At 47.2% G+C, this 15,362-nt stretch overlaps 1 protein-coding gene across 1 annotated transcript; it reads right to left on the bottom strand.

Moving 5' to 3' along the window:
• Positions 1-1,987: 1,987 nt before the first annotated feature.
• On the bottom strand, positions 1,988-11,994 carry LOC106551479 (pituitary homeobox 3-like). Its single transcript, XM_087703761.1, has 3 exons — positions 11,907-11,994; positions 8,054-8,268; positions 1,988-2,488 (listed from the first exon to the last, which is right to left on the bottom strand). The coding sequence occupies exons 1-3, from the start codon at positions 11,992-11,994 to the stop codon at positions 1,988-1,990; spliced, it is 804 nt and encodes a 267-aa protein (XP_087559887.1).
• Positions 11,995-15,362: the final 3,368 nt, after the last annotated feature.

Genomic DNA, 15,362 nt, shown 5'->3' on the forward strand with positions numbered 1-15,362 from the left:
AATTGTTGGGAGCAAGAGGCTGACTCCGTAAACTGCTTAGAGAGGGCTGGAAAGCCCTGTGAAGCGGTATATAAATTTAAGTGCTATTGCTATTCCTTCCTTCCTCCCTCCCTCCCTCCCTTCCTGCCATGATGGCACAGTGGTTAGAATGCAGTATTGCAGTCTGACTCTGCCCACAGCCAGGAGTTCGATCCTGAACGACTCAAGGTTGACTCAGCCTTCCATCCTTCCGAGGTGAGTCAAATGAGGACCCAGATTGTTGGGGGCAAGAGGCTGACTCCGTAAACTGCTTAGAGACGGCTGGAAAGCACTGTGAAGCAGTATATAAGTCTAGGTCCTGTTGCTATCTCTACCTGCCTAGTGGTATAGGCGGGTGAACCAGGACAAAACGAGAGCATGGAAGTTTCTAGTTCCTGTTCATAGCCCTGACCTAGAGGGGAAACGGAAGTTAACAGTAGTGTAGAGATGAAAGAAGACAAATGGAGCGCCAATTAGCTGCCTCCATAGTGCCTCTTCCTCAACTCTGCCTTCCTGTATGTGGTGCTTACTACCTGAGTTGAACTTAGACACATTATGGCTATACTGGCTGGGGATGAGAGGAATTGTAATCCAAAACCCCTGGGGTGGACCAAGTTGAAGAAGACTGCCTTAATAGAGAGGAGGGTTGGCGTTTTTTCTCCCCTCCTCCTTTTCTTTTTGAGAGCTTCGGCTTTGATGAGTAAAAACAGATGGGTTCCCCCCCCCCCTCTGTCTTCTCCAAATATCTGACCCTGCCATCTTTCCAGGATCATTATTATTAATTAATTAATTCCAACCATCTCGAGTATCTGACCCTGAGCAGGTTCAGATGAAATTAGACGATGGTGGTTGGCTGCTTATGGCACATCAACTAAAGTACGATCCGTGCTCAGAAAATTCTGGAAGCCGAGATGGTCATCAGAAAGGAGACAACCAAAAGACAACGCTAATCTTTCCCTATCCAGGACTTGAAGAAGCTTTTAAAATTATTTTATGGAGGCCGGATTCTTAGATTCACAGGGTTGGAAGGGATCTTGTAGGTCATCTAATCCAAACCTCCCCTCCCCCCGCCCAAGCAGGAGACCCCTACAGCATTTCTGACAGATGGCAGCCCAGTCTCTTCTTGAAAGCCCCCAGGGATGAAGCTCCCACAATTTCTGAAGGCAACTTCTGTTCCATGGGTTGATTGTTCTCCCTGTTAGGAAGTTTCTCCTTAATTCCAGATTGCTTCATTCCTTGATTAGCACATAGAAGTGCATAGGATAACAGAGTTGTAAGGGATCTTGTAGATCATCTTGTCCACCCCCTCCACTCAAGCAGGAGACCCTGCACAATTTCTGACCAATGGCAGTCCAGTCTCTTCTTGAAAGCTTTCAGGGATGAGGCTCCCACAACTTCCAAAAGCAACTTCTGTTCCATGGGTGAATTGTTCTCACTGTCAGAAAATTACTGATTGACCTCAATTCATCCATGCTGAGTTAAAGTCCGCACACCTTCCAGTGGCCGAGGTTGCAAAACACAGATTTATATTTAACTAATTCATCAGAAGACAAGTCAATCACTCATGACATTTTCCCGAAAGTGGTCATCCTTCCAATAGAAATGTTATGCGGATTCTCTGGTCAGGGTGTGGACATCCCTTCAGTGGTTCTTATGGCTGTGGGTCAGTGGTGACATTCAAATTTTTTGACTACCGGTTCTGTGGGCATGGCTTGGTGGGTGTGGCTTAGTGGGCGTGGCAGGGGAAGGATACTGCAAAATCTCCATTCCCACCCCACTCTGGGGCCAGCCAAAGGTGGTATTTGCCGGTTCTCCAAACTACTCAAAATTTCTGCTACCGATTCTCCGAAGTACTCAAAATTTCTGCTACCGGTTCTCCAGAACCTGCTGGATTTCACCCCTGCTTTGGGTAATATATTTACACTTAATGGGATGCAATTCTGATCATCTCTCAACCTGCAACCCAACGTCACACCGGCCTGTCCAGAGGATACTGGCTGGAGCTAGGGCTGACATTTTGGGGAGCGCCGTAACCAAGAGCGGATTGTGGCTGTTTTGCTCTGAGTCTCAATCCCGCCAGGCCTGAGGTGCAGGGGTCCCTGTACATGTAGGGCGAAGGTGCGACGGGCCCGTACATGGAACCTGAGTGCCCTGGAGCACTTGCCAGACTGTTGAAATTTTCCAGAGACGGAACTCCAGGCAGAGAAGGTCCGGCGGCTGTGGGGAACACGTTCTGGGGCGCAAAAGAGTTGAGGTTGATGGAGTTGAAGAGCTGGAAGCCTTTGCCATGGATAGGGCTGCTGTGTAGCCCCTTGGGAGTCCAGGTGTTATATGCATAGCTGGGGTAAAGGTCTTCATAAGGGTTCCCAGTCAACCCATTCAGCTGCGACCCAAAGGCTCCTTTGCAAACTTCCGTCTGTTGGTGACGTTCCTTTTTCCGCCACTTGGCGCGTCGGTTCTTGAACCAAACCTTGAAAGAAAAGAGACGGGGGAGGAGAGAACAGAAAACAAGTACTCCATTATGCAAGGCTGAGGAAGGATTCTAAAAATATCGTATTTTTCGGAGTATAAGATGCAGTGGAGTATAAGATGCACCAAGATATTGAAGAGGTAAATTTAGAAAAAAGGGTTTTGCACTTTTTGTGAAAAAAGGGGCATACAGAGCGTTTGAGAGGCCTGCAAAGTACTCCTACGGGCTGGGAGGGCAAAAACAAGCCAAAAATGGCCCGTTTTTGACTCCTTTTTGCCTTCCCCAGCCCCCAAAATCACTTTGCAGGCCTCCCAAAACCTCTGCACATCCGTTTTTACGAATGCGGCTGGGTTTTAGGAGGCCAAAAATGCTGTATTTAGTATATAAGATGCACCCAGATTTTCACCTTCTTTTTTGGAGGGAAAAGGTGTGTCTTATATTTTGAAAAATATAGTCCTCCATTATGCAAGGCTGAGGAACGATTCCAAAACTTGTTGTATGGAACCGTCACCATGTGATGGTCACCCAGAGATTGCCCTTGTCCTCTTTTAGAAGAGAAGAAGAACGATCCAAGGAAGACTATTGAGAGCTACTGGCCTGGGTAGCAGGGAAACTGCAGAGAGCATTCTTAAAAGACCAGCTCCTGTGGTCAAAAGTGGAGGAAGGTTGTTCATTTATGAGCTTCCAACATCCATGTTGGGAAGCAGTGGGAAGCTATGAGGCGTGGTGGCATAGTGGTTAGAGGGCAGGACTGCAGGCTGCTTTTGTTGACTGCTGGCTGACTGCAATTTGGCAGTTTGAATCCCGCCAGGCCACAGGTGGTATCTAGCAGGTTCTGACCAGTTCTGGAGAACTGGTAGCGGAAATTTTGAGTAGTTGGGGGAACCGGAAAATACCACCTCTGGCTGGCCCCGCCCCCATCTATTCTCTCCCTCCCGAGTCCCAGCTGATCGGAAGGGAATGGGGACATTGCAGTATCCTTCTCCTGCCACGCCCACCAAGCCATGCCCACAGAACTGGTAGTAAAAAAAATTGAATCCTACCACTGCCCCAGGCTCAAGGTTGACTCAGCCTTCCATTCTTCTGAGGTGGGTAAAATGAGGAACCATATTGCTGGGTGCAAGAAGCTGACTCTTAGAGAGGGCTAGAAAAGTGGTATGTGAGTCTAAGTGTTATTGCCATTCCTCCTTCCTCCCTCCTTACCGCTCCCTTCCGCATTATTTATATATATATATATATATATATATATATATATATATATATATATATGTGTGTGTGTGTGTGTGTGTGTGTGTGTGTGTGTGTGTGTGCGCGCGCGCGCGCGCGCGCACCAGTGGTGGGTTTCAAAAATTGTTCGAACCTACTCTGTGGGTGTGGCCTCCTTTGTGGGAGTGGCTTCCTGTCCATGTGACCAGATGGGAGTGGCTTGCCGCCCATGTGACCGGATATGAAGATGGCGACGACACTTGTCAGAACCACATTAAATTACCTCACACACAGCACTGGTATGCATAAGAATATGATGTAAACTTATTTTTTAAAAGGCATCTTTGGTTTGCGTTAAAACAACTTCAACACACACAATGTTCTGATTGCACCACAAACACAGTAGTCATCCTTACCTTTCACAGAGGCCCTGAGTTTTATAAATATGAGCATGATAGTGTAGAATAATCATATCAAAGGACCAGTGGTGGGTTTCAAAAATTTTTGGAACCTCTTCTGTAAGTGTGGCCTGCTTTCCGGGTCCACTGGTGGAACCTCTTCTAACCGGTTCGGTAGATTTGACGAACCGGTTCTACCGAATAGGTGCGAACTGGTAGGAACCCACCTCTGGTACGTACGCACACACATGTACATGTACATATACATATACACACATACAGACAGACACAGGCACGCACACACACACACACACACACACACTCTTTCCCCCAAAACAAGACAGGGTCTTATTTTCTTTTACCCATAAAATATGGCATGGGCCTTATTATTAGGGAAGGGCTTATTGTTTTTGGGTTGCTAGGCGGCTGCTCTCTTGCGAGCGGGCTCCCAAAGAGCCGGGCACAGCCTCAGGGGTGAACGGCTGTGTTACGCTGTCGCAGCAGTGCAACATAGCAGCCGTGAAGCGACCATTCTCATGAGCAGCCACCCGGCAAACCCCATTTCCAGCCAGGCATAGCACCATTCACTGACCTAGGGGTATCGCCAAGCCACCCTCTGCTAGGCTCCCACGGCTTGGTGCCTTCGAAATGTCAGTGAATGGTGCTCTGCACGGATGGAGAGGGGGGGTTGCACGAGCGGCTGTTCCGCTCCTGCTCGTGCGCCTCCCAGCCTCACGGTGCCCTGGCCCAGCTCTCCCTGCAGAGCCAGGGCACCTCCGCTGCCACCATCGCCGCCGCCACCCAGCATGGCTTTTTGGGCGGCTTCCAAAACAAAGTCTTCCAGCAGTGGCCACAGACTCCCAGAGCGTACAACCATAGAGTGTACACCCAGAGCAGCCACTAGAGGAATAGTTGGTTTGGAAGCCGCTGAAAAAGCCATGCTGAGATGCAGCTGCCCAGCACCCCCCCCCCTCTCCAGCTGGGCAGAGAGCCACTTACCAACCTAGAGGTATCCCGAAGGCACCAAGCAACATGAGCACCTTTGTCCCCCTGGTTTCCCGTGGCTTGGCATCTTCAGGATACCGCTAGGTTGATGAGCAGCACTCTGCCTGGCTGGAGGGGGGGGGGGTTGTCCAGGAGGCTTATGTTCCGGGGAGGGCTTATGTTTTGGCTCACCCAAAAATATATATAATTATACGCATATAGTTATTTATTTTTTAAGGAGGTGCGAGAATATATCAGAAGTGTTCTAGGGGTGCAGCGAGGTATAGAAAAAGTTGGGAACCCCTGTCCTAGTGCTCACATTCTAGAGACAGACGTTCCCTGAGGATGGGCTCCGGCAAGAGTCTTGGAAGAATTAACCTCTGATCCTGGAGATTGATTAAGACTGGATCCCGCAACACTATCCTTGGGGACGTACATTTACTGACATTTGCAAGATAGATCTATGAATGCTTTCAGTTTGTCCCATTCTCCACGCTTTCCTAGAGGAATGCGTGAACAATCGTAGGGCATGTGTTTGCTTGTTTTTGAAAGAAAAGAAAACCAGAAAAGTGTTGCAGCAAACCACAAATCGGACATATCGTCCCATCATTTTGTGGTGATTTATGCAAGGTTTCCTCCCCATCTTTCTCCCTCTGCTGTCCTCCAGATGCACTGTCACTCAATTTCCCCCATCCCCAATTTCCAACAAGAATATAGTCTCCACACAACTGGGAATGGAATGTGTTTGGAAAAGCAGAGGAGGAAAAGAGGAGGTGAAGCGTGAGAAAGTTTTACGCCTAGTAAATGTCTATTTAGATTCTCCATCCTCCAGGTCGTAGTTGTCCCAAAGGGTGCTTTTTTCAAGAGGCAACCTGGGCTTTCTGTTTTTCTTTGAAGACATTTTGCTTGTCCTCCAAGAAGCTTCTTCATCTCTATGCCTAGCTAAAAGTCCATGGAGATTCTCAGTCATCCAAGTCATGATTTAATGACCAGCTGTTTGCAAGGAATATAAATCCTTCCATTCCCAACCGTCCAGACAGAGCTGAAGAAGCTTCTTGGAAGAGAAGCGAAACTTCTTCAAAGAAAAACCCAGAAAATCCAGTGGCCTCTTGAAAAAAAGCATCTTTGGGATTTTCAATCCTACTCGGTAGACCAGATCGAGAAATCAACATGGTAAGATATCCCAAAGGTGCTTTTTCCAAGAGGCCACTGGACTTCCTTGTTTTTCTTTGAAGATGTTTCGCTTCTCAACCAAAAAGCTTCTTCAGCTCTGACTGGATGGTGGGGAATGGAAGGATTGATAGTCTTTGCTGGTCCTTTCCATTGGCAACTTTAAGACTTGCGGACTTCAACTTCCAGAATTTCTCACCCAGTCATGCCAGCTGAGGAATTCTGGGAGTTGAAGTCCGCAGGTCTAAAAGCTGCCAAGTGTGGTGGAGACTGCTACTCTAAATCAAAAGACTCAAGAAAAGTAATTCAACTTTAATTACACAATGTCGAAGATGAGCTGGAGAATTGCTTTGATGGGCTTTCAAGATTCTGCTACATGGTCCTAATAATGGCCCTAAAGATCTCGCCTTCCTTTTGTGAGTTTGTCAACTTTACAAGGGTTTACAATTCCTGAAGAAGTTGGGGTATAATAAAATAAAGAGTTGGAAGGGACCTTGGAGGTCTTCTAGTCCAACTCCCTGCTCAGGCAGGAATCCTATACCATTTCAAAAAAAAGTGGTTGTCCAATCTCTTCTTAAAAACATCCAGTGTTGGAGCATTCACAACTTTGGAGGCAACTTGTTCCACAGATTAATTGTTCTAACCATCAGGAAATTTCTCCTTAATTCTAGGTTGCTTTTCTCCTTGACTAGTTTCCACCCATTTCTTCTTCTCTGACTTCAGGTGTTTTGGAGAATAGCTTGACTCCCTCCTCTTTGTGTCAGCCCCTCAAATATTGGAGGATTGCTGTCACATCATCCCTGTTTCTCCTTAGCTCTAGGTTGATTCTCTCCTTGATTAGTTTCCATCCATTGTCCCAAATGTGCTTTTTTCAAGAGGAAACTGGACTTTCTGGTTTTTCTTTGAAGAAACTTCTTGGATGGGAAGCGAAATGTCTTCAAAGAAAAACCAGAAAGTCCATCTGTCTCTTGAAAAAGGCACCTTTGAGACAACCACGATCTGGATGACAGAGAATCTCTATAGGCACTTCCACCTATTGCTTCTTGTTCTATCCTCAGGGGCTTTGGAGAATAGCTTGACTCCCTCTTCTTTGTGGCAACCCCTAAGATATTGGAAGACTGCTATCATGTCTCCCCTAGTCCTTCTTTTCATCAAACTAGACATACCCAGTTCCTGCAACCGTTCTTCATATGTTTTAGCCTCCAGTCCCCTAATCATCTTTGTTGCTCTTTTCTGCACTCTTCTTTAAATTGTGATGATCAAACATCAATGCTTTATACCAAGTGTGGTCTTACCAAGGGAAAGATTTCCCTTGCACATATGTGCTTGTCATTCCTGACCCTAGGGGGTGGTGCTCATCTCCGTTTCAAAGCCGAAGAGCCAGCGCTGTCCGAAGACGTCTCCGTGGTCATGTGGCCGGCATGACTAAACACCGATGGCGCACGGAACGTTGTTCCCTTCCCACCAAAGGTGGTCCCTATTTTTCTACTTGCATTTTTTACGTGCTTTCAAACTGCTAGGTTGGCAAAAGCTGGGACGAGTCACGGGAGCTCACTCCGTTACGCGGCGCTAGGGATTCGAACCGCCAAACTGCCAATCTTTCTGATCAATCTATAATACCAAGGCATTATAAAGTGATGTTAACCCTTCAAAGAAGGGTAGGCCAAGAATCTTTGATCTTGCCAAGGATTGGCATGCAGGCAACTCTCTTCTTCCATAATCCATCATTGGTGTGGCTGAACTAATGGGAGGAACCGTTTCCCTTCTCCCCCCCCCTCCCATCACTTCTCTCTACAGTGACCCTCACCCTTATCCTTGGCTCGGTCAGATTGGTCCAGCCTGCGATCTCTTCCCTTGTGCTCATGTCCGGGTAGCGGTTCCGCTGAAACGTAGCCTCCAGTTCCTGCAGCTGCTGGCTGGTGAAATGGGTCCGATGCCTACGAGGCTTCTTTTGACCCGTGTTGGCTTCCTCTTCACCGCTGGAATCAGAAGATTTTCCCCGAGAGGTCCCACCATTTTCTCCTGGAGAGAAAGAGGAAAGAAGGATTTATTTCCCCCCTGACATACAATTATAGATATAGCTTCACACAGTTCTTCTTCTTCTTTACATTTGTCATTCTTATGGAATTTATTATTCCATATAAAGGTTATAATATACAGTTTGGGTTGCGTTGTTTACCATCCCTTCCACTTTATTTTCTCCCTCCCTCTCTTCTCTACTTTCTTTCTTCCTTCTTTCCTTCTCCTTTCTTTTTTCCCTTACCCCTCCCCTACTCCTCTCTTCCTCTTCCCCTTCCTACTCTCTCTCCTTCTCTTTCCCTCCCTTCCACCCTCCTCTTCTTTCCCTTACTTCTTCCCTTACTTCTCCCCTACTCCAACTCTTCATCTTTCCCTTCCTACACTCTCTCCTTCGCTTCCCCTCCCTTCCACCCTCCTCTCCTACCTCTTTCTTCCCTCCTCTTCTTCCCCTACCTTCTTCTCTTACCTCTCCCCTACTTCCCCTTCCTACACTCTCTCCTTCTCTTCTCCTCCCTTCCGCCCCCTCTCCTTACCTCTTTCTTCCTTCCCTCCTCTTCTTCCCCTTCCTTCTTCCCTTACCTCTCCCCTACTCCTACTCTTCCCCTACCCCTTCCTACACTCTCTCCTTCTCTTCCCCTCCCTTCTGCCCCCTCTCCTTACATCTTTCTTCCTTCCCTCCTCTTCTTCCCCTTCCTTCCTCCCTTACCTTCCCCCTACTCCTACTCTTCCCCTACCCCTTCCTACACTCTCTCCTTCTCTTCCTCTCCCTTCCGCCCCCTCTCCTTACCTCTTTCTTCCTTCCCTCCTCTTCCTCTCTCAATAAGCTCACATTTCCGAACCGGTAGCAAAGGTAAGTAGATTCCACCCCTGGATGGAACCCAATTTGGTTGTGGTCAGAAGCATTTGTGACATATAGTAAACAGAACTCTGAGGCAAGCAGTTTCCTCAAAGAACAAGTTTATCGGATATATCCTATTGGCACAAGTTGGTGAAAACTGACTCTGAATGTTCCTGCGGTTTTCACCTAATTAAAAGTAAAAGTTTTCCCTCTTTCCCCAAACAATCAGTCACGTGCTCCAATCACTGTGCTCTCCGGTTGCTTGGAAACTTTACTTCTCTTCAGCCAGCTGTGGGAATGTCCTTGGTTCTCAGGGGAAAGTATTTTGTTTTGGCTACAGAACTCCAGCTATCTCTATTCCCCACTCCCTATCCCTCAGCTCCAATGTGGCAGCACTGAAGCTTGCAAGATGGCCTCAGTCAGGCCAGCTTCAGAGTTGAGTAATATCTTGGCCCAGGCCCTGGACAACAGAGCTTCCTTGATTTCTTTCAACAGTCACTAAGCCACCAATCGTAAGTCAAGGACTACTTGTACAGCACAACAATACAATCCCACACCGTTGCTGGGGGAATGAGAAGCAACCCCATGATGGCCTCTGTGTCGAGAAAAGCTCCTCTTGGTTCCCCTTCTCCCTAATTCTTTTCATCCCCGCCAGGCATTGCACTGATGATGTTTCCTAGTTTGGTAATGAAACATCTTCAAGAAAAGCACTAAGCTGACAGAACACCAACAGCCACCCTTCTCCTCCTCCTCCTCCTCCCTCCCCCTCCTCCTTTTCCTCTCTGCAAACCCCACTCCCTTCTAGCACTGATGGTGTTATCACGTTTGGTAATGAAACATTTGCTAGAAAACCACCAAGCTCAGAAAACTCCAAGGATTCCTCAATTCAACTCTGAGTTGCAAATATTCTCTTCTCTCAGATTTTAATTTTACTTTGTAACAATATCCTCATTTTCTTCCTCCCTCCGTTTTGGAGTCAGCTGTTTGGGATGTAAATTCGGGTTATCTTCTTTTGTTGTTGAGGTCGCTTTGTAGGATGCTGTGTGAAGTGTTTCAGCTGAACTACCAGCAAAGCTTCTTTAGAGACACATATCAGATGAAACACAATCTAAGGGCCACTGGAAGGGCGTTTTTTAACCGTTCTTTTCATCAGCAGAGAGCATGGCGGAAATATAGGCAGGTCACCAAAAAGACCAAGGCAGAATTGTTGGTTAGAATAGAATAACAGAGTTGAAAGGGACCTTGGAGGTCTCCTAGTCCAACCCCCTGCCAATCAGGAAGCCCTATACCGTTTCAGACAAATGGCTATCCAACATCTTCTTCCAGTGATGGAGCATTCACAACTTCTGGAGGCAAGTTGTTCCACTGATTAATTGTTTCTCCTTAGTTCTATATTATTGTTCTATATTATTTTAAAACAGACCAAAATAGCAAAACAATAGCAAAATAGCAGGGATAACCCTATACTGCATGGAATGTAAATACAATATAATATTTTCCCCAAATTGCATAATATTTTGCATAGGCCTTTTCTTCTGCTAAATCCCCAAAATTATCAAAATGGGGCTCAAGAACAGCAAGGAGCCCTGGGGTGTGACTGTCTTTCCCTTTAAATAAAAAATATTCTGGAGGTTTTGCAGACACAGAAGGAAGATAGTCGGACCGGCATTAAAGATCTCCAGGAATTATGACATTTGGCAAAAATGCCCAAATCTTGCAATTAATATTTGAGCGTTCGCCCCTTTCTTATTGGGACGGAAGTCTACCACAGGCCTTATAACACACTGAATGGATGGTGACCTCCCCTTCCTTTTCTTCCATAGAAACATTTCCTGATCCTGGTTGCTCAAAATTACACACATTGGAACCTCATCTTACTCTTGTGGGTGAAGGAAAACATTTCCCCTTCCACTTGTATTTTAAAACAATGTTAATTTTTTGGTGGCAGAAAATTAATGGGATCCAGGAATGATGGGATCAAGGAACGGGCGACACTTAGGATATAGAATAACAGACTTGGAAGGGACTTTGGAGGTCTTCTAGTCCAACCCACCGCTTAGGCAGGAAACCCTACACCACTTCAGGCAAATGGTTGTCCAACCTCTTCTTAAAAACTTCCAGTGTTGGAGCATTCACAACTTCTGGAAGCAACTTCTGTTCCACTGGTTTTCCACAGGTGTGCCAATATGTCCATCTTACAAGTATATTCAAGTTAATTGTTCTAACTTTCAGGAAATTTCTCCTCAGTTCTAGGTTGCTTCTCTCCTTGATTAGTTTCTGCCCATTGTTTCATCGTTCTGCCCTCAGGTGCCTTGGAGAATAGCTTGACTCCCTCTTCTTTGTGGCAGCCCCTGAGATATTGGAAGACTGCTATTATGTCATCCCTAGTCCTTCTTTTCATCAAACTAGACATACCCAGTTCCTGCAACTGTTCTTGGTACCTTTTAGCCTCCAGTCCCCTAATCCTCTTTGTTGCTCTTCTTTGCACTCTTTCTAGAGACTCCACATCTTTTTTACATTGTGGCAACCAAAACTGAATGCAGGATTCCAAGTGTGTCCTTACCGCTTGTTTGACCCAAGGCAACACTGGGACAGTCAGCATTGCCCCTACACCATGGAAGACGGACCATTTCCCAGTGAGTCTTGGACTCTTCAGTCCGATTGAACTTCCCATGAATACTGGATACCATTTATCCATCTGAAGAGAGGTTGCACTTCCTCAAAAGTAGCCCCCTCCCCCGTCAATGGTTTGCAAGATTCCCAAACCAACCTGAATTTCCCCCCCCAAAACGCCATGCCTTACCACTACTTTCTATGCCAGATGTTCCCGAGAGAGTTTGTGGTCGTATCCCCTTCGCATTTCCATCCGAGGTGTCCAACAACGTTGACATAGTTCCCAAAAACGCAAAAGCCAAAGCCTTCTATTCCTTCCAGTTTGGAGTAGAGGAGCAGAAGGAGGTTGCTTTGCGCCCCACAGGTTGCAAAGGATTTTCCCGGTGGAAAGTCCTGGGGTGGACAAATGGGAAAAGGCTCAAGAGGGAGGGAAAATATATATGGCAGCAATCTTGAAGAAGATCTACAAAAGAAGAAATGATCCAAGTTAGGAAACCCTTCCTCGGGAGATTTTAGATGTTCTTCAGTTCTAAAGTCCCCAGCAAGGAGGTCCTCTCCACACAACCATTTCTCAAGAGATCCACTTTCCTCCACCAGATCTACATCAACATCTGGCTGCAGGGTATTCCTCTTGTCAACGTCCTAGGGGGCTCTTTTGCTCTGTAGGATGTCTCTTCCCCTTTCCCCTCTCTATCCCATCTCCTTCCCCTCGCATGTTTTATTATTCTCTTTCCCAGGGGCGATGGGTTTTTTTGGTTTGGCAGGAGGAAGGAGGGGTGTGGATATGTGTGTGTGTATGTGTGTGTCAAATATCAGAGACAGCTGAGTGCAAGCTAACCAGGTGCCAATCAGCTATGGTCTTCCCAAGCAGTCTGAGGAAGCTGGCTTGAAGTGGGGATGGATGGAAGGATGGCAGCTGAGAGGCCACGGTTTGGTTCAGCCTGCGCCGGAGACAAGGCTAAAAAATGCATATTTCAGCACCAGCTGCTTCGGGATGGGGGTGGAGGACGGGGGGGGGGGTTACATTTCCTAAGAGTCAAGAGCCCTTCCTGCAAGGTCAGATGCAAAAGTCCCTCAGAACCTAAGATGGTTATGTAAATAAAAGAACTGGGTTTGCTGGAAATGCCATCCCAAAAATTACACCGGATCGAAGAGGGGAATATGTAAATATAACCAAAGAGGGAATGGAGAGGTAGGGGGGAAGGTAGGAAGAGGAGAGGAGAAAGGAGAGAGAGAAAGAAGAAAGAAAAAAGGAGAGGAAGAAATGGAGAAAGGAGTAGAGAGAAAGGTAGGAAGAGGAGTGTCAGGCCTGCAGTTATATTCCTTTTTTGTGGATCTTTGGCTTGCCACACTCTCTTTTATTTCACTGTGCTGTTTCATTAATGTAGTAGTTGGGAGGGGGGAATAGAAAGGAGTAGAATGGTGAAATGTGGTGTTGTCATTCCTTTCTAGAGATCAAGATCATCTTTTGTCTCCGCACTTCTGCATCTGACCGGGACTAGATAGGCGGAAATGCCAGCGTGGCTGAAGAAGATTGGACCATGTGATGGATTTATAAGTATGGGGATAAGATCATGAACTTCCAACTGGGTGAAATTCCAGGAAGTTTTAGATTTGGGATTTTCCACAGATGTGCCAATATGTCCGTCTTATTAAATTGGAACTTTAAGGATAGCTCTGCCTTGGACTCTGATTTAATTCTGCATGATATGTGGAATGCTGTCAGGCAAGGTGGGAAAATGTGAGATTACACCTAAAGGAGATAAATTTCATAAATGGCTACATGATGTCCCAAGGGTGCTTTTTCAAAAGGCAACTTGACTTCCTTTATTTTTCCTTGAAGACGGGCTGTTTCTCAAAACGTCTCCAAGGGAAAACCAAGGATGTCCTTCTGAAAAAGCACGGTTGAGGGTTTCACCACGACCTGGATGAGACTCCCCATAGACATTTGACTACATCATGGGTTACCACGGGATGCTCAATAAGCTTTCTTGGGTCGCGTTTGTCCAGGCTGAGCATTCCGGACTGCTGGCTGACGGATGGCCAGAGAGACTGGTGGGAGACGCCAGCGCTCTTGTTGGCTAATTAGGCATTGAAAGATGGGATGGGGTGGCTGCTTCAGAATCATCTCGAGGAGGTCAGGTTTCCATGTTTCCTTGTGGGGTGAAGGATTGAAGAAGCGAAGGCACGCTTCAGTTCTGTTTTCCCGTCTCCCAGGGTCTCAAGACAGGCTGCCAGCCACTCAGGAATCCTAATCTTCACTCCAGACAGCTGCAGGTTTCTGAGAACTTTCAACTCGCAGTCCGGGATGTCTAGTTCATGCCACTGGTTTTCTCGCAAACCTGAAATTCAGCTTTCTCCAATCTGTCTCTTCCATCCTGCCCCTTCAGACGTGATGGGTGTTGCATTCCCATACATCTGGAAGGCCCCCAATTAGGAAGGTGGCTACGCAGCAGTTGTGGGTTCCGGATCCTGGTGCAACCAGTACAGTGCAATGGGGCCCAGCATCCATCACATGACTGTGTGCAGCGCGCACATGCATACTTACCGCCTGTGACATTCCGTGATGCCTTCACAATGCTCCAGCTGCTCGGCGGAGCATTGTGCAGGCGCCATACACTCCATGCGCGTAAGCCCCGAAGAGCTCAAATACCAGTAAGGAGCGTGGGCAGATGGGTGGGCCCTCCGGAGCACCGTACTGGAATGGTACCCGGTGCTCCTGGGAGGCACCGGTACGCCCCTTCCGGGTTGCCCCGGTCTTAACCTACCACTACTACTCAGGGGGCTGCTTGGGAGAACCTCTAGCTAAGATTCGGTGCAGTTTAGAGAACCCCCAAATCCCACTCCTGGCTGGCCAATGCAGGTAAGTGCAGGGCGTGCACGGAGGCTCAGGGAGGGTGAAAAATAGGCATACCCCAAGAAATGTACTCCCCCCCCTTTATTATGTTCTGCGCATGCACAGAACTTTTTTGGTGTAAACACGCACGCGTGCATAAAACATTTCGTACTGAACCGGTAGTAATGCTGGTAGCAACCCACCCTGTTGCAGATGTTTCATTACCCAAACTAGGTACCATAATCAGTGCTAGAGGGAGAAGGTTTGGTGGAGATTGAGGAGGAGGAGGAAGAGGAGAACTATGGGATCCTTGCTACCAAGAGCCAAGGTGGCGCAGTGGTTAAATGCAGCACTGCAGGCTACTGCTAGATCAGCAGGTCAGCGGTTCAAATCTCACCGGCTCAGGGTTGACTCAGCCTTCCATCCTTCCGAGGTGGGTAAAATGAGGACCCAGATTGTTGGGGGCAATATGCTGACTCTCTGTAAACCGCTTAGAGAGGCCTGAAAGGCCTATGAAGCGGTATATAAGTCTACTGCTATTGCTATTGCTACTCTCTGAGCTTGTTTGTTTTCTTGCAGATGTTTCTTTACCCAAACTGGGGAACATCATTAGTGCCAGGACTGAGAAGAAGAACCAGCCCTGATGATGTCACCTAGTTTTCTTACGCCTGCAAGAAAACCACCAACCCCAGAGATCATCAAGGACCCCTCATGTCCACCCAGAGCTACCAATTTTCTCCTTGATTAATGTAAACGTATCTCAGCTGTTGGCACAGTGGCCAAGCCATCCGCCAAGCCATCGGCCCAGTA

Source organism: Thamnophis sirtalis, unplaced genomic scaffold (genome assembly GCF_051295495.1).
Source record: "Thamnophis sirtalis isolate CommonGarterSnake01/CBP01778 unplaced genomic scaffold, rThaSir2_p1.2 scaffold_2, whole genome shotgun sequence".
Taxonomy (NCBI): domain Eukaryota; kingdom Metazoa; phylum Chordata; class Lepidosauria; order Squamata; family Natricidae; genus Thamnophis; species Thamnophis sirtalis.